Raw genomic sequence first — 20,044 nt, 5'->3', positions numbered from 1 at the left:
CTACATTCTAGAATACAATCTGTTAATCACTGTCAAAATGTGTTATGTAAAAGGCCAAACATCTTTTAAGATTGCAGCAACTAAATCTGCTGCATCAGACATTCAGGACTGGTGCTATTGAGAGTGGCAGGCTGCCAGAATGATGGCGTTAAGGAGACATTCTTTCCTGTTTCCCTCAGACTGTGAGGGAAACATGCAGGTAAATTCAGCCAATTTTCATTTCATTCTTGTCCTCTATTTTAGTTGTAGCTATAATTTCATCTTCTGTGATGAGAAATCTTAGGCTGAGGGAAGATTATTTGCCAAAGATACCTAGAAAGTGATTGGCAGAGATGTTCCCTGATCTCTAATTTTCAAATTATGAATCTTTCAGAACAGTGACATAATTGAGTAGTTTTTGATTAGCTAGGACAAAAAAAAGAATGTAGTAGCATTGTTAGACATTTCAGTAATTTTCAATTTTATTTTTTGCTTTTTCTCTTTTATTTCTGAATGCCAACATTTTGCCCATGCATATTTTATATTCTTTCTCTGTATATATTTGTGCATTTTTTTTGAGAGGAAGTTCTATATAAGATGCCTCTTTGTCCCTAGATTCTTCAGTGCATAATTCCTGAAAACAATGACATTCTGTTACCTAATCATAAAATACCAAAGTCGAGACATCAGTATTTATACAACACTATTATTTAATTGACAGACCTTAGATAATTTTGCCATTTGCCCTAATGTCCTTTAATAGTAAAATAATTACATTTAGTTGTCATACCTCTTGATTCCTTTGAGACAGTTCTTCCATCTTTCTTTTTTTCATGTCTTAGACATTGTTGAAGAGCATAGTCTGTATGTCCCTCAATTTATGTTTATTTAAAGCTTTTCATGATTCAGTGTAATCGTATTTTTTGTTTTTGTGGTCAGAAATACCACAGAAATGAATGTGTCCTCAGTGCAGTGTATCATCAGGCACACAATATCCATTTGCCCCATCACTGGTAATTTAATTTTGATTTGATTAAGGTAGTGCCTGCTAAGTTTCTCCACATAAAGTTATCAATTTTCTCTTTGTAATTAATGAATAGCTTGTGGAGAGATACTTCATGGCTAACTAAATACTGTTTCTCCTATCACTTTCACTCACATAAGTTTATTACCCATTGATGTTGCCAAATGGTAACTTCTTAATTCCATCACTCCTTGTACATTTATTAGTTGGCCTTCTACCCTAAGCTTTTCCTATCTTTCTCTGTCTCTTTCTCACACACACAGCATAGATTCATGGATTCGTTGTATGGGCTGGAATCCATTATCATTGTTTAGTTTGATGCTAAAATTATCCCAGATTAGGGCAGTGGGATCTTCAAGCTTCTTCCTGTTTCATTCCTGATTTCCTTTCATTTCCTTTTTTTTTTCCCCATCAATCTTTGAGCAGTTTATTTAGTTAGCATAGGAAGACGTTTAAGGCTTATCTTATATTACCTGCCCCAACCCTGAAATCATAACATTTCTCCAAGAAGCCTTATTTTTTTTTTTTTTTTGAGAGTGGTATTTAGAAACCATAGTCTAGAACACTAGGTGTGCCCATTGCTTCTGGAGTATCATTGCTTCCTGGCCCTTTCAGCAGAGGCAGGAAATATATGTATGCGTGTACATATATACCGGTCTGTTTCTGTACTTCTGTATGTATATGTCTGTGTGTATAACATGAGATATATATTGTTTGATACCTGTAATTCTAATACCACAGTTTATTTTAAACTTCCCTTTCCATATTTGCTCCTTTTCTAATGTGATAAATCTAGCTTCCATTATCCTTAAGATATTTGCTCAATCTCCAAGTATATAAATAGATTCAGAGTTTCTAACATTACAGCTGTGAAAAACCTAACTAAAGTTCACTATTTTTTATGTAGTTCTTTTGGCCTTTAGTTTTAGAGCATATAGTAAAAAGACTGTTTCTTAGACTACTTGGGTTAGTTTTTTTTTTCCCCTTTAGTGTAATTTTGTTATTCACTTAAAAAACTGACAGATTTTGTTTGTATTTAATTTTAGGTTTTCCCATCCTTGTTGATTTTACATATAATTTACAGTAATTTTTGGAATGTGAAATTATACTTATTTTAGTGAGCTAGAACTGCAAGAAAAGGAGTGCAGGGAAGAATTAATGGATGGCTGCTTTGATAAGATTTAAAGTTTACATGGTCTAATTGGTGAGTTTTAATTACGTGTACTTAGCATATGTACATGGTATGCACTGTCTCCACTTTACTTCCCCTCCCACCCTGCTTCAGTGTTTTATCTTAGAGAGTGTTCCACGTCAGTACATAGAAATCTGTCTCATTCTTCTTAAGAGCTGCATGGTGTTCTGGTATATGGGTGTATTATATATACTGGGCTCCGTTGATGGCGTTTGGGTTGTTTACAGTCTAAACAAAGGTGTAATAACTGTCTTTTTACATACCTGTTGTGCATATTTATGATTACATCAGATGACTTTTAAATTGAAGAGGAAATTGCTAAATCCTACTTTTTTAGGGGAGGGGACAGATTTGCAGTTTGATGTTGCAAAAGTTCTATATGTAATTAAGTTGGTTTTTAAAAATCTTCGAGTTATAAATTACCAGTTTCTAAGTTGTAATCTGATTGAAACATAAAACAGTATAGCATTTCAAATATTTTGGTTTTGCAAACTAGTTACTGCAGTTCACAGGAAAATGACTGATTAGCTGTATGCTTTACTAAAAGCTATCATAGCTATTAAAACTGACCGTTTTTATTTAAATCTGTCACTTGTGGGATGAAGAAATGGAAGTGCAAAGCTTTCCCATTGTCTTAGAACAAAGTCAACTTTTTATTGTTTGCTATTCACCAGTCTATAAAGACTAAGTAAACCTAGCAGGATGTGTAAATGTACTATGTTTTGGGTGTGTTTAGTAATAAAACAAATACATTATGTAAGACTGAAGAAAATATTTTACTCCAGAAAAATTATTTTCTAGTTACCTAGAATAATGTAGCCATCAAATACTTATTATATTATAGATTATCCAGTTCTATTCTGTTTCTCCTGCTGGGTTTACATTTTCTTTTTATTGCTAAAACTTGGTTTGTATTTTTTCATAACTTATTACTACACGTAACATTAGATCCAAACATTTACTTAACCTTTCAAACTTCCTTTGTTTCCTTTCAAACTTTCCTACTGTTTGTCAGTCACTCTTCCAGAAGACCAGAAATACTGTTCTTCTAATAAAATCTTAACACTGGGTTTACATTTTTCACTGCCTCTTTGTACCCATGTTGTAATGGGTTTAGGGTCATAGGAAGGAAGTACAAGTCATGTACCTTGATGAGTATTTTTGTCCTCAGATAACCTCGTTATTGGTTACATCTAGTCCTCAAGTCTTTTATGTGAGTTACTCATATTTAACTTTGCAGATGATAAGAAATTTATAAACGAGATTTAACTTTAAGCTCATGAGTAACTTCTGTGTCCCATTTTGCACAGTGCCTTGGTAACTATCCGAGGAACTTATGCCTCCTAGTAGTTCCTGTCAGATCAGGAGCTGGAAGAATTAGGTCTACTTTTTGACCAAACATAGGTCAGAAAGAATTCATTTCAGCCGGTTGATAAGAAATTTTAGGTGGGGGGTGCAGTGGAATCTCTGCAATCAATGTGGAGTTTCAGAATTTCTTCGGGTAACAAAAGGTTGCACAGAGTCTGTAACAGTGATAAAAAAACAAATTGTTTAAATAAGACACTTAATGGGAGACTACATCTAAAAAAAATTTGTTACGTGCTTTTTGATTATACATGCTTATCTAGCAATGTCATTTATAGAACTGAATTTAATACATATGTTTTTTTTTTTTAAGATTTTATTTATTCACTTGTGAGAGAGAGAGACCACAAGCAGGGGGAGCTGCAGAGGAAGAGGGAGTAGCAGGCTCCCCGCTGAGCAGGGAGCCTGATGTGGGGCTTGATCCCAGGACCCTGAGATCATGACCTGAGCCAAAGGCAGTCACTTAATTGACTGAGCCACCCAGGCACCCCAGTATATTTGCTTTTAACAGAAGGTGCTTAGTAAAGGATTTGATTTCTAAGAAAACAACAGGGCAGGAAAATGGAAGAAAAAACCACCTTTGGTTTTTATGTGTTCCTTTTTATAGTATATTCAAGGCTGTAGTATATTTAGAATTGATTGTTTTAATAGTAGAACAGTAGAGGACTAGTAGTGTTTTCTGGAAGATATATTGTTATTTCTTTTAAACTTTAGCAAGTGAAGCTAAATACAGGCTTTAAGAGCTATAGTCTTAATACATGTGTTAAATTAAGCAGGATTTAATCTGATTAATACTGACATCATTTACTTCCTTTAAAACTTTGTGTGCTAAGATTCCCACATATTCTTTCTTATGCTTCCTAAATCTTTTTATTCTACTTTCTGATGTTTTTCTATTCTTCAGCTTTTGTTTTCTTTTATAAGTTATTTTCGCATTTTCTGTTTTTTGTAACTTAATTCAAAGTATCTTATTATAATTATATAATATTGCTGTAGTTTTAAGGGACTACAGTGAAACTTGAACTCTCCAGTAGTTAACATTCTGATATAGCTTGGCTTCTCTAATATCTGCATTAGAGAAGGAACCAGAAAAAAAATACTAAAGCCTTCCTGGCAGTGAACAGTAGCTCCTGAGCATCCAACACAAAGAACGTAGCCCGGAGAGCCAAAGACCTGAAGGTCAGTCCTGATACACTGTATTTACTGGTTACTCAGATTGGCCAGTGATGCCTCATAGGCTCTTCTTTTTATGTGAAAGCTGAAAGTGCAATAGAAGAGATAAGGAGAAAAGTGTCAGGGAGAAAAGGGACCACAGCAATTTTGTTATTGGTGCAGGCATGGTGGTTATTAGGAATAGTAATGAGGGGCGCCTGTGTGGCTCAGTCGTTAAACATCTGCCTTCAGCTCCGGTCATAATCCCAGTGTCCTGGGATTGAGCCCCACATAGGGCTCCCTGCCTTGCTGGGAGCCTGCTTCTGCCTCTCCCACTCCCCCTGCTTGTGTTCCCTCTCTGGCTGTCTCTCTGTCAAATAAGTAAGTAAATAAAATCTTAAAAAAAAAAAAAAAAGGAATAGTAATGAGGTACTTACCTAGTCCATATTCCAACAGGGCAAAACGAGTCTGTGATAAAAAGACCACCTCTTTTCTGGATAGGCAGTAATTCATTTGATACCATTAAAAGCTTAAGGTATCTCTAAGGGGTGGAGGTAAGATGGCATTGCCCAGAGCAAGGGATTAGGGAAGGGATAATAGCCACTCTGCTACAGCTTGGGGAATCCAGTGTAGGAGATCAGTGGACAAGGCAGTGCTATGTAGGAAATGGGTACAAACAGGTACCTCTTAGTAGTTCTTTAGGGAACCACTCTGCAGATACAGCAATATATGTATTTTAGAAGGCATTAAAAGTAACAGTACAGTGAAAGCAGTGTCCTGTATCTTATAGTCCGTAAGACTTAACATCTCTGCTATCTTGTGCTTCCTAGTAAGAAATAGGACATTAAAGAAAATGTTCAGGTATGTTTTCTAATATATCATCCTGTTACGATAGCTCTTTTGAGTTGTACTCCTGTGGGTCTTCCTTCTTATTTTAATTATGTTTCTCTTTAATTTTGTTCTTCAATTCTGTAATTGAGGGAAAACATTCTCTGAAAAAATGTGGTTTGAGGTGTTGAGGAAGTACATAGGCCATATTAGATTTGCATTAAAAATTTTAAAAAGACTGTGAAATGTTTAAAGGGCCAATTTTCAGATACCTGGAAAACTCCACTACCTAGAATTTCTCAGTAGTATTCTTTTTGGTATGCTGTCCTTCTTCTGGGTGGAGTTTGTAGACTCCTACCAGGTTGTGTGCATTCCTTTTCAGCATACACATTTACCACTGTGGTTAGAGCATGTTGAATTTGGCAACAGAGGAAGACCTGTAACTAAGAAGGATGTCTTTTGTTTCCATGACCTAGGCCAAATTTCCTGTCATATTTAAGTATTTTCTTGGGGGCTGAAGAGTTCTACAATGGGTAGGCACAGGTAATAAGTTTGACATTGTGGACTTTCTGCTCCCCTTCAGAACATGAGTAATTATTTTTGCAGTATTTAAATATGACAGAATTCAGTTAATGACTTTTGATTTTGTTAACCAAACATAGCAGAGGCTCACTGTGACTCATTAACTTTGAGTTGAAACAGATCTATTTCCCTACAGAAATATTATGGTCCTCTCTCTTAAGGATATTGTGAATTGCAGTTAGGACCCTTTTGATAAGGACCCTTTTTTTGCTGCTGATGCTTGTTATAAAACATTTTTTTTAATTTTCAGGAAATTTTCAGGACAGGAAATAAGCCAGATTAGCTAGTTTCTCCTGAGAAAAAATAAGAGTAGTTAAGAGCATGTATAATCAGTAAGCATCAAGTAGCAAACTTTATGTACAGTACAAGTAGAGTTTACTTTTCTAGTAAATTATTCCCTGCAAATTTATAGATATGTACTTCAGTTTTATGAGGATATGCTTTGATTTATTGTCTATTTCATAAGCACTGAACTAATTTACAAATATTGGCCTGAATTGCTGAGTCCCTATCTCAAATAACTTCCGTAACTACCAAACCTTTTTCCTTGTAATTTAAATCTGTAATTAAAAAAAAAGTCTTTAAAGATAGCTTTGCAACCTAATTAAAATAATAAGGGTGAACTTGATGTAATGGCCCTTAAAGTGGGAGGGAATAAATTTTTATGGGTAGTACCAGCAATTCTGGCTTCCTGTTATGTCATTATTTAATATGCTTAAAAACTTCTGGAGCTTTGACCAGAGGTTGATGATGGTAAACCTAATTGTCATATTTTCCCAAATCGAACTTTCATACAGTTGTTGGTATGTTTCTTTTAATCTAAAATTAGCTGAAAATTATAAAAACAAAATAAATTTGCTAAATTACATCAGTGGACCTAACATAATACAGCATTCTGTGTGTGAAGGAATCTTATCAAAAGGACACTGCTGGGGTTCCTGGCTGGCTCGGTTGGTAGAGCATGCAACTCTTGATCTCAGGGTTGTGAGTTTGAGCCCCATGTTGGGTGTAGAGATTATTTAAAAATAAAATCTTAAAAAAAAAAAAGATGCTCTTTAATTTTCTTTCTCACCTTTCTCTCTCACCCTTTTGTTTTCAAAGAGAAACTGGTAGTCCTGGTAGATTCAAGGCATCTTTAAGAGAAAATGTCTTGGGGAGCCCCAAGGAACTGATGAAGTTAAGTGTGCCATCATTAGTGTATGCTGTTCAGAACAATATGGCTTTCCTAGCTCTTAGCAATCTGGATGCAGCAGTATACCAGGTAAGTGGAGGTAAATGACAACGAAAAGTGTAGAACCTTAAAAAAACTAAGTTTTTATGGTGAAAAGATTTTTATTAACCCTTTATCACATTATATTTTTCCCATAATTCTGTTAATATCAAATATTTGTGTCAGAGGCTGTTATGAGTTCATTAATTCATTGTTTTGTTTCTAGGTGACCTATCAATTGAAGATTCCCTGCACTGCTTTATGTACGGTTTTAATGTTAAACCGGACACTCAGCAAATTACAGTGGATTTCAGTTTTTATGCTGTGTGGTGGAGTCATACTTGTACAGTGGGAACCAGCCCAGGCTACAAAAGTCGTGGTAAGAAACAAAGATGCTCACCATAACCAAAATAGAAGACTTCTCTAAGTCTTATAATGCTTTAAACAGTCCCATTGATGAATGTAGCACGATTACATTTCTTTGACTGAAAATCATCTTTGCCCTACAGATAGGCTTTTTTTTTTTTTTAAATCCCTTAGGATAATTAAAGATAATATAACTGACTGGTCTCCCCTTCCCCCTTGAGTTTTCTAGAGGGGAATATGCATAAAATATGTTAGAGATGGAAGCTACCTTAATGTAATCAACCCCCTTTGTTTCATGGAGGACAAAATTAAGTCCGAAGAAGTGAAGTAACTTGTCCAAAGTTACACACTTAATAGCTAAACTGTGACTAAAATTGTGCCTATTTCCACAGTATGTATGTTCAGAACTCACAGGCCTCTTTTAGACATCTTCTAAAGAACACTGAGCAATCTAATTTTCAACTTTTCCCTCAACTCATGGTTTTTTTGTTTTTAAAAACTTTTTGTACATACTCCCACTGTCAGTGATAGGGATTAAGGGGTAGTAGTGTTTTTACTGATTATCAATAGCTAAAATAGGGCCAAAAGTGCCTTCCTAATTTTCAGTTTAGAGTTAAATGTTAAGGACATACCTGATCTCTTTTTAAAGTGTAAGACACTTTATAGATTATTTTCCCAAAGAGAATTAGGAAGTGGAACTCTAGTGAATGATCTTCTGGAGTTTCCCTCTACAACCAAATACTCTTTACCTTTTAGTAAATAAAAGACCATGGTTCTCCTGTAAGTATAAGGTGGCTGGGGATGTACAGAGAGCCCGTGAAAGTAGGAAGTCAGTTAATTTTCAGGTAGTTTCTCCTAAAACTAGGTGGAGGTTCCCCCCCCCCCCAGGAAATGAGGTTTAGATGAATATATATTGTCTTCACATATTTAAACATGCTTATATTCTTAGTGGCATTTGAAGACAGTGACCAAATATTCGCTGCACATTTAATTTAGTTGTAGACCCTCAGAAATAATTTATTGGGAGGTAAAGCAAACAGAAGTTAAATATGAACTTTTAAGTAACACTACACACCATTAGAAAAGATGCTGGGTCCACCTCATATACAGGTAATGTATGTGAAAAGCTCAGTAAGCTAAAGCAGAGTATAGGGCACCTTTCCTACTTTTGGGCCACTATAGAAAGTTCTTTCATATTTTAAGCCAAGTGCAGCTTCTTGTAACTGCCTCTTGTTGTTTTTTGTTCTTGTCAGAATAATTCAAATCCCTACTAACTCCACATGATGATCCTTTGAATGTTTGAGGACAGTGTCGCACCACCACCATCCAAGTCTTTCTTTCCTCCCCATCAAGACAGCACTGTTTGTTCCTTCCTCCCTCCCGTTTATTTATTTGAGAGAGAAAGCACGAGTAGGGGCAGAGGGAGAAGCAGACTCCCCAATGAGCAGGGAGTCTGACGCTCGACTGACTGAGCCACCCAGGCGCCTGTTTTTTTCTTTAATATAGTTCCTAAAGATTTCTTGATTCCTGGATTGCCCCAATACTGCCGTATATTTCTCTTCTAGATGCATTCATTGATTATTCCTCAGTAGTCTTAAAACTTCCCACTGTCTCTAGATGTTGACTGAGCAGCGTGAGGTATAACTTGTGAATTACCTCCTTTGTTCTGAATACTAGAGACTTGTTAAATTAGCCTGTAAGTTTTGGGGGGAGGATAGCCATTCTATAACTGATTATACACAAAGTTGTTTCACATACATAGAATTTATATCGCTAACGTGTTATGTGCACTGGGCTTCTACTAAACCAAAATGCAGTATATTTTTTAAGTGTATCTTGTTAGCTTTGGTTCATTGTTCAGGCCTTTGAGGTCTTTCCAGACCTTATTATCCATTATTAGGTTTTTGGGTATTATGTGTTCTACAGATTTGACACGTATGTCTTTGGGTCTTCACTGAAAATTTAGGACAGGACGAGAGTTCTGTGGCTATACTTCTTTTTTTTTTAATTTAATTTTATTTTTTTTTATAATGATTTTTTATTATATTATGTTAGTCACCATACAGTACATCCCCGGTTTCCAGTGTAAGGCTCGATGATTCATTAGTTGTGTATAACACCCAGTGCACCATGCAATATGTGCCCTCCTTACTACCCATCACCGGTCTATCCCATTCCCCCACCCCCCTCCCCTCTGAAGTCCTCAGTTTGTTTCTCATAGTCCATAGTCTCTCATGTTTCATTCCCCCTTCTGATTACCCCCCCTTTCTTTATCCCTTTCTTCCCCTACCAATCATCCTAGTTCTTATGTTCCATAGATGAGAGAAATCATATGATAGTTGTCTTTCTCTGCTTGACTTATTTCACTTAGCATTATCTCTTCCAGTGCCGTCCATGTTGTAGCAAATGTTGAGAACTCGTTCTTTCTGATAGCTGAGTAATATTCCATTGTATATATAGACCACAACTTCTTAATCCAGTCATCTGTTGAAGGGCATCTCGGCTCCTTCCACGATTTAGCTATTGTGGACATTGCTGCTATGAACATTGGGGTGCATATGCCCCTTCTCTTTACTACGTCTGTATCTTTGGGGTACACCCAGTAGTGCAATGGCTGGATCATAGGGTAGCTCAATTTTTAACCTTTTAAGGACCTCCACACTGTTTTCCAGAGTGGCTGTACCAACTTTCATTCCCACCAACAACGTAGGAGGGATCCCCTTTCTCCACATCCTCTCCAACAATTGTTGTTTCTTGCCTTGTCTATTTTTGCCATTCTAACTGGGTGGTTTTGATTTGAATTTCCCTGATGGCTGATGATTTTGAACATTTTTTCATGTGTCTGTTAGCCATTTGTATGTCTTCATTGGAAAAGTGTCTGTTCATATCTTCTGCCCATTTTTTGATTTATTTGTTTCTCGTGTATTGAGTTTGAGAAGTTCTTTGTAGATCTTGGATACCAGTCCTTTATCTGTAGTGTCATTTGCAAATATCTTCTCCCATTCCGTGGGCTGCCTCTTAGTTTTTCTGACTGTCTCCTTGGCTGTGCAGAAACTTTTAATCTTGATGAAGTCCCATAAATTCATTTTATCTTTTGTTTCTCTTGCCTTTGGGGATGTGTCATGAAAAAGGTTGCTTTGGCCGATGTCGTAGAGGTTGCTGCCTATGTTCTCCTCTAGAATTTTGATGGATTCCTGTCTCACATCGAGGTCTTTCATCCATTTGGAGTTTATTTTTGTGTATGGTGTGAGGTAGTGGTCAAGTTTCATTCTTTTGCATGTAGCTGTCCAATTTTCGAAGCACCATTTATTGAAGAGACTGTCTTTTTCCCACCGGATGTTTTTTCCTGCTTTATCAAATATTAGTTGCCCAAAGAGCCAAGGGTCCATTTCTGGGCTCTCTATTCTGTTCCATTGGTCTATGTGTCTGTTTTTGTGCCAGTACCATGCTGTCTTTGTGATCACAGCTTTGTAGTACAGCTTGAAATCCGGCATTGTGATGCCCCCCAGCTTTGTTTTTCCTTTTCAACAGTTCCTTGGAGATTCGGGACCTTTTCTGTTTCCATACAAATTTAAGGACTGTTTGTTCCAGTTCTTTGAAAAATGTCCTCGGTATTTTGATCGGGATAGCATTGAAAGTGTAGATTGCTCTGGGTAGCATGGACATTTTAACTATGTTAATTCTTCCGATCCATGAGCTTGGAATATCTTTCCATCTTTTTATGTCTTCCTCAATGTCTTTCAAGAGTGATTTATAGTTTCTAGAATATAGGTCTTTTATGAGAGTCTCTGGTTAAGTTAATTCCAAGGTAACGTATGGTTTTTGGTGCTATTGTAATTGGGATGGATTCCCTAATTTCTCTTTCTTCAGTCTCTTTATTCGTGTACAGAAATGCAACTGATTTCTGAGCATTGATTTTGTATCCCGCCACGTTACTGAATTGCTCTATACCTTCTAATAGTTTTGGAGTGGCTTCTTTTGGGTTTTCCATATAGAGTATCATGTCATCTGCGAAGAGAGACATTTTGACTTCTTCTTTGCCGATTTGAATACCTTTGATCCCTTTTTGTCGTCTGATTGCTGTGGCAAGGACTTCTAGTACTATGTTGAATAATGGTGGCGAGAGTGGGCATCCTTGTCGAGTTCCTGATCTTAAGGGAAAGGCTTCCAGCTTTTCCCCATTGAGAATAATATTTGCAGTAGGCTTTTCATAGATGGCTTTTATGAGGTTGAGAAATGTACCTTCTATTCCTACACTCTGAAGGGTTTTAATCAGGAAAGGATGCTGTATTTTGTCAAATGCTTTTTCGGCATCAATTGAGAGGATCATATGGTTCCTGAGTCTTTTCTTGTTGATATGATGTATCACGCGGATTGATTTGCGAATATTGAACCACGCTTGCATCCCAGGTATGAATCCCACTTGATCTTGATGGATAATCCTTTTAATGAACTGTTGGATTCTATTAGCAAGTTATCTTGTTGAGGATTTTGGCGTCCATATTCATTAGGGAAATCGGTCTGTAATTCTCCTTTTTGAGGGGGTCTTTGCCTGGTTTGGGGATCAAGGTAATATTGGCCTCATAGAATGAGTTTGGTAGCTTTCCTTCTGTTTCTATTTTTTGAAATAACTTTAGGAGAATAGGTATTATTTCTTCTTTGAATGTTTGGTAGAATTCCCCAGGAAAACCGTCCGGGCCTGGAGTTTTGTTATTTGGAAGGTTGTTTATCACTGACTCAATTTCTTCATAATTAATTGGCCTGTTTAAGAAATCAATTTCTTCCTGTTTCAATCTTGGTAGGTTATAGGTTTCCAGGAAGGATTCCATCTCTTCCAGATTGCTTAGTTTATTGGCATATAGCTGTTGATAAAAATTTCTAATAATCCTTCCAATTTCAATGGTGTTCGTCGTGACCTCCCCTTTTTCATTCATAATTTTAATAATCTGGGTCCTTTCTTTTTTCTTTTGGATAAGTGTTGCCAGTGGTCTGTCAATTTTATTGATTCTCTCAACAAACCAGCTTCTAGTCCTGTTGATCTGCTCTACTGTACTTCTGGTTTCTGCTTGATTGATTTCAGCTCTAATTTTGGTCAACTGCTTCCTCGTGCGTGGATTAGGCCTGTCCCTCTGTTGCTGTTCCAGCTTCTTGAGGTGAGAATATAAAAACTGCATTTTAGATTTTTCTATTCTTTTGAGTGAGGCTTGGATGGCTATGTATTTCCCCCTTAGGACTGCCTTTGCAGTATCCCATAGGTTTTGGACTGTTGTATTTTCATTCTCATTGGTCTCCATAAATAGTGTAATTTGATTTTTGATTTCCTGGTTTATCGAGTCATTCCTGAGCAGGATGGTTCTTAGTCTCCAAGTGTTTGAGTTTCTTCCAAATTTTGCCTTGTGGTTGAGTTCCAGTTTCAGAGCGTTGTGGTCTGAGAATATGCAGGGGATAATTTCAGTCTTTTGGTATCGGTTGAGACCTGTTTTGTGTCCCAGAACATGGTCTATTCTTGAGAATGTTCCATGGGCATTAGAATAGAATGAGTATTCTTTGGTTCTGGGGTGTAGTGTTCTATATATATCTATGAGGTCCAACTCATCGAGTATGGCATTCAAAGCCTTTGATTCTTTGCTTAGTTTTTGCCAGGGTGTTCTGTCTATTTCTGAGAGTGGAGTGTTGAGGTCCCCTACTGTTAATGTATTTTTATCTATATGTCTCTTTATTCTGGTTAAGAGTTGGCTTGTGTATCTTGCTGCTCCCCTGTTGGGGGCATATATATTTATAATTGTCATATCCACTTGTTGAATACTTCCTTTAAGAATAATATAGTGCCCTTCTGCATCTCTAACTATAGTCTGTAGTTTAAAATCCAGTTTATCTGATATGAGAATTGCTACCCCAGCTTTCTTTTGAGGTCCATTTGCGTGAAAGATGGTACTCCATCCCCTTACTCTCAATCTGAATGCATCTTTGGGTTCGAAATGAGTCTCTTGTAGACAGCAAATGGATGGGTCATTTATTTTTATCCAATCTGCAACCCTGTGGCGCTTTATGGGAGAATTTAAGCCATTCACATTAAGACTGAGTACTGAGAGATATGATTTTAATGATGCCATGTTGCCAGTAAAGTCTTTGTTTGTATTGGCTGTGACTTTCTGTTCTGTATCACTCTTGGGGCCTTTTTACTTTTATAGAACCCCCCGTAATATCTCCTGTAGGGCTGGTTTTGTGGTTACGAAATTGGTTAGTGACTGGCGATTCTGAAATGTCTTTATTTCTCCATCAATTCTGAATGACAGCCTTGCTGGATAAAGGATCCTTGGCTGCATGTTTTTCTCTGAAAGAGCTTTAAATATGCTCCCCCAACCCTTTCTCTCATTCCAGGTCTGTGTAGACAGGTCTGACGTAATTCTGATACCTTTGCCTTGGTACGTGAGAAATTTCTTTGCCCTGGCCGCTTTCAATACTGTATCCTTGGATCTAATATTTGCGAAATGCACTATGACGTGACGTGGCGTAGGTTTGTCGTGGTTGAGCTTGGGAAGGGTCCTCTCTGCCTCTTGGACACGAATGTTTGTTTCCCTCACTAGATTAGGTAAGTTTTCAGCTACAATTTGTTCAAATATCTCTTCTAGACCTCTGTTTTTCTCCACCCCCTCGGGGATGCTGATGATTCTAACATTGGATCGTTTCATTGAGTCAGTAATCTCCTGTAACCTACATTCGTGGGCGTGGATTTTTTTAAGACCATCTTCTATTTTCATTTTTTCCTCTATTAACCCATCCTCCAATTCACTAACCCGTTCCTCTGCTTCTGTGACCCTGGCCGTCAGAGCCTCTAGTTTTGCCTGCATTTGGCTCATAGAATTTTTAATTTCTGTCAGATTCACTCTCATTTCTGTCCTTAGGGATTCTATATTCTCAGTAACCTTTTTGTTAATACTTTTTTCAATTCTACTCATCATTTTGAGCATCGTTACTCTGAATTCCATTTCTGATAATTTGGTTACATCCATATCCATTATTTCTGTGGCAGAGGCCACAGGCTCACTGTCTTTTCTTTGCTGGGGGGGGGGGGGGCTTCTCCTTCTTGTCATTCTGATGAGGAGAGGTTGCGGGGTTGTCCAGAGCCCAAATTATTGACTGGGTCCCAGGCCGTGCCCCTTGTTTTATAGGGATCTTAGGGATGTGGGCTTCTTTTTTAAAGATTTTATTTATTTATTTATCTGAGAGAGACAGACAGCAAGAACGGAACAGAAGCAGGGGAGTGGGAGAGGAAGAAGCAGGCTCCCAGCGGAGGAGCCCGATGAGGGACTCCTTTCCGGAACGCAGGGATCACACCCTAAGCCGAAGACAGGCGCTCAATGACTGCGCCACCCAGGCGCCCCGGGTTGTGGGCTTCTTGATTTCTCAGCCTGCCTTCTATGTTCTGGGGGAGGGGCCTGCCGCGCGGATACTCAGGCAACCCTGTTTGGGTAGAGTCTCCGTGTCCCCTGTGAGGGGGGATGGGGATGGGCACTCTCTGAGCCGGTATTTCCAGGCTTTTGTTCTCTGGCGGCTTTCCCTGGCGGTCTGCTGTGCCTCTTCTGAGAGAGCAGCAGAGGCCGAATTTCAGCCTCTGTCACAGAACAGAGGGATTGCGGCCCGTTCTCTACTAATGTTCTGGCCACTTTAACTCCGTTTCTGTTGGTGCTGCTCAACCCTGCAGTGTCCCGGGATGTGCGCCCCACACCCGGCGTCCCAGCCCTCACTTCCAGGGCCGGCGCGTCTCTGTCCTTTGTGTTTCTAACACCACCTGCCGCCCCCTTGTGCTCCCGGAGCTCCCGGTCTCAGTCTGGATGCAGTGAGCACACCGGGATTCCGGAGTTCCGTGAGAAGCCTGGTGGCGCGTGCTCCCAGCTGTTTTGCGGATGCCGACCGCGAGTCCGCCCGCTTCCCCGTGCAGGTGGCCCGCCAGCCGCCCCGCGCGTGCTCCGGGAGCTCCCGGTCTCAGTCTGGATCCAGTGAGCGCACCGGGATTCCGGTGTTCCGCGAGATGCCTGGTGGCGCGCGCTCCCAGCTCACCGGTCTCAGTCCGCTCTCTCCTGGATGCCGTCCATGAGTCCGCCCGCTCTCACGTGCAGGTGCCTACTGCTTTCCGGCACCCGAACGCGGCGGCTCCCTCCCCCTTCCAATTATATTCCGATATCTGTGCACGGTTTCAGGGCTCCCCCTCTTCGTACCTCAATACTCAGCGCTGGAGATGTTCATTTGTAGAGATCCAGATGTATCTTCCTGCGTCTCAGGCTGATTCCGTGGTTATTTAGGCTGGTCTGGTACCTATCAAGCTCGACTCGGGACCAGCTGTAAAGGGGGTCCCCTACTCCTCCGCCATCTTAACTCTCCCCCTGTGGCTATACTTCTAAATCTCTCTTTAGCTGGACTTTTTTTTCCCCTCTTGCTTACTAAACCTTCTCTCTCATAGTTTTTATGGATCTGCCAGGAATTTGAGGGTGTCTTAGTTAGGCTGTTCTGGCTTGAGGCCCCTTAAAGGTTGCCATCAAGATATTGGCTAGGGCTGCAGTCAGCTGAGACCTGAGTGGGCCTGGTGGATGTTTCTAAGGGAGCTCATTCATATGCCTGGTAAGCTGGTATTGGTTGTTGGGTCTAGCTTGATTTTATTCCATTAGCACTTTGCTGTATGAGAATTCACTTAGCTATGATAGAATTGTACTGCTATTCTCACTACATTTGTCTTGTTCACAAAAATACTATGCAAACCTTCAAATTTCTTGCAAAACAGTGTCTTTATGGAATTCCCCTCATCACTTAATGCTAACCAGGAATCCCTTCAGAAGGAAATTTGGTTTGTCTCATTCTTAGGGAAGCCATACTGTGTTCCAGTGATGACCATTACATTTTTGTTGATTTATCTTTTTAGAGAGTGCGTGCGCATGCGGTGGGGTGCAGAGAGACAGAGAGAGAGAGAATCTTAAGTAGGCTTCATGCCCAGTGTGAAGCCAGACGCGGGGCTCGATCTCACCACCCTGAGATCATGATCTGAGCCGAAATCAAGAGCTTAACTGACTGAGCCACCCAAGCGCCCCCATTAAACTTTTTAAGTTAAGTCATCTGTTCTAGCATTTTGCTAGTAATCAATAGTAGCAATAACAGCTGCAATCACCTACACCAGGCTTTCTCATTTAACAATAAGCAATACTTTTATTTTGAAATGTGTCTCAACTCTTTAGTTTCACTGTTACCATTGAGATAGTATTTATCTCTGAGGAAAGACTGATGAAAACTCCTTGATTAGTTTAGGGAAGAAAGAGGAGATAAAGTTGAAACAATAGGGCACATATACATGCATCTTCTAGCACAGAATTATGATTATATACACCTGTCACTCTCTCCTATCCATGAACTACTTAAGAACCAGAGTTGTGTATCACCTTCATTTTTATTCATTTAGTATATAAGAAATATGTCTAGTACATAGCAAGTAAGGTATTAATATTTGGTAAAAATTCAGTAAAGTAGGAAAGCTTAAAAGTCATTGTATCGTCTTACAGGTGTTAGGGAATAAATGAGTTAAACTCTTAACATTTCCATTATTGATGCTATCAGGGCCCTGAGTTAGGGTGGTGGCAGAAGTTAAAATTAAGAGGCAGGCTGACAACGTAAAATACTGTGCTAGGGTACCCACTGTTAGGAAATAGGCACACATGTTCTGGTAAGCATTCACTATGGCTGCAATTTGAGGGATACATTTTGTAACTTAAATGCTTTGGTTAATCTCTGGGATGGCCTCTTGTTTGTTTCTATCTTATTCTATAGGATAGCTGTGTCTGATGTGGCCGTCCTTTCCAGAGAACCATAACACAGATTTTTGTAGTCCTTTGTTTGCTCTCTTGGATGAATTCTATTTGTGAGTCACTAGTAACTTTCAAAGCATTATTATTGCAGGTGGAACAGAATCCCTGGTTAGGGTTTGGCGCTGTTGCTATTGCTGTATTGTGCTCAGGATTTGCAGGTAAATCAAACACATCATTTTATTCTTTAAAATTTTTAAAAAATATTAAACTCTAAATAGGGATCTAGTTTATCTTATTTCATTGTAACAGTTTTATTCCCAGTAAGGTTTATTTTCCTATAGTTTTGTGTCAGCTGTATTTTCAGTAAATGGATGGATGGCATTGTTTAATTCAGTTCAGACCTCAGTCCTTATTCATACTTGCGGTTATGTAAGAACATACATCATGCTTACCATCCTCAGTCCACCTAAGAACCCAAAGTAAATGAACGAAGACTTCCGAAAATGGAGGAAGTTAGCAGTTAGAAAGCCTGAGTACCTCTTTCCATTTTTCTGGAAGTGACACTACCTTCAGGGGAGATTCTGATGCTTTAGGGTGTAAGTTACCAGCTCATTATCTGTTTTTCCCTGTTAACCTCAAGTTCTTCCTCTGCTTTAACAGATTAGGAATTATGGAGTAGGGAGAAAAGGGGGGTGGGGTGGAGAGCACCTCAGAAAAGTTAACACATAGAAGTAACAGCCAAAAAGGGAGGGATGAGAACCAAAGTCACTAACATCAAATAAACATGGAAGTCTAGAGTTGTATGTGTGAGACAAGGTATGAATGTTAAGTGCAACATGTGTTTTAGAAATAGTTCCAACAGAGAAGAACCTGAAAGTTCTTTTTAATAAAAGTGTATTAGTTATAGCTATGTTTGTTATCTTCGTGTTATTTCAAGAGTTAGGATTCTTCTTCCTTTTGACTAGGAAAGGAGGCTGATATAATATGGAAGTGAATTATTGCTTGTAAAAAAATGTTTGATAAGGGGAAAATCTAAACTTGGGAATATACTTAATGATAGCATCATGCTAAATTTTTATTCTAGGAACCAGCAAATTAGAAACAAGAACTGAGTTACCCAAAAAATATGCTACTAGACTTTTAGCACCATTTTGAATAATTAAGTGTTTATGTCCAGCATTCTATTTAGTTCAACCTCTCAGTACACAGTTTAGGAAATGGTGGTTTAATATCCCTTTATGCTTGGAGTAACTGAGCACCTAATAGTTGAGTGGTTTTCCCAGGAAGAATATTAAAAAATGGGAATAGGAAGAGCCATTACGTTTGTTCCCATTCTCTTTTTCTAACACACACTCACCAAGAACAATCTTGTTTTTCATTAGAATTTTTAGTTGATTAGTATTTGAATGGCAGTTTCTAAATCTGTAATTAACTTGGTGTTTATAATGAAAATCTCTGATGTCCTTGTATACATGTATTCATTTTAAGTATAAATCTTAAAGCAGTGCTATGTGATTTTGGGTGTATGTGGTGAGGAGTCATTTGCTCTTTTGGAGTATCCGAAAAAGACTATGGGCCCTCAACCCCAAGAAAATGTATGTATACCCCAAATGTATTACTTAGTGAGGGAGTTAACTTATGGTCCTTCTGACATCATGTATGAACTTGGCTTGTGGAACTCTAAAGGAAAATGACTTCACTCAGCAAGTTCTATTTAAATTTTATTTTGGTTGTGTTATTCTGAAAAAATCCCAAGTGGTGATTATATAGGTTATTTTGCAGAGCTGGGAGTTTTCATTACTAGGCAGATATTACAGGGATATGATTAAGGTAATTGACTCTAATAGTATAGTTTTCCAGCTGACCAAAGGAACTCTATTATTGGCATTAACAGAGCGCTTCTGTGATCTATCTTACTGCTACAATAAAGGCAGAAACTGTTCTTAAAAATAATTTACGAGTCTCCTGTTAAATGTGGGTTGGAAAGTTCCCTCTTTGTTATTAATTTTATATGCTCTATAAAAATACATGTTGATAATGTTTTATGTGCTACGTGTCACAACCAAAAAATAAATGTGCATTTGATGTAAAATGTGTTTGTTCCCTGAATCACATACTTTATATTATCCTACCTGTTACTGTTCTGTTAGCGTTCTAAATGAAAGGCATTTTAAATTAATTTTTAATAGTATCTTTCATATTTGCGTATCTAATTTTTTTTCCAGGAGTATATTTTGAAAAAGTTTTAAAGAGTTCAGACACTTCCCTTTGGGTGAGAAACATTCAGATGTATCTATCAGGGATTGTTGTGACATTAGTTGGCGTCTACTTGTCAGATGGACCTGAAGTTAATGAAAAAGGATTTTTCTATGGTTACACATATCATGTCTGGTTTGTCATTTGTAAGTATCCAGGAATTAAAAGTTCTGGATAGTCTTTTAAAAAAAAGTTGTCTGTTTTAAGCCTTTATAGCATTTTGAAATTGTTCCTTTGATACTGTGAACACCAGTTTGAAAATGTAATTTTGGTTTTATTGATGACTTTTGTGGCATAGC

General features: G+C 38.3%; 1 protein-coding gene across 1 annotated transcript in view; it reads left to right on the top strand.

Annotated features, from left to right (window-relative positions):
* Positions 1 to 20,044, top strand: part of SLC35A1 (solute carrier family 35 member A1) — a 32,602-nt gene that overhangs the window by 9,207 nt on the left and 3,351 nt on the right. The window contains exons 3-6 of the mRNA XM_026511839.4: positions 7,224 to 7,383; positions 7,559 to 7,711; positions 17,641 to 17,707; positions 19,715 to 19,891. Coding sequence (XP_026367624.2) covers positions 7,224 to 7,383; positions 7,559 to 7,711; positions 17,641 to 17,707; positions 19,715 to 19,891 — 557 coding nt within the window. The remainder of the gene's footprint in view (positions 1 to 7,223; positions 7,384 to 7,558; positions 7,712 to 17,640; positions 17,708 to 19,714; positions 19,892 to 20,044) is intronic.

The sequence above is a fragment of the Ursus arctos genome, unplaced genomic scaffold (assembly GCF_023065955.2).
Source record: "Ursus arctos isolate Adak ecotype North America unplaced genomic scaffold, UrsArc2.0 scaffold_13, whole genome shotgun sequence".
NCBI classification, from domain to species: domain Eukaryota; kingdom Metazoa; phylum Chordata; class Mammalia; order Carnivora; family Ursidae; genus Ursus; species Ursus arctos.
The sequence above is the reverse complement of the archived record's forward strand: the minus strand, read 5'-3'. Positions and strand labels throughout refer to the sequence as shown.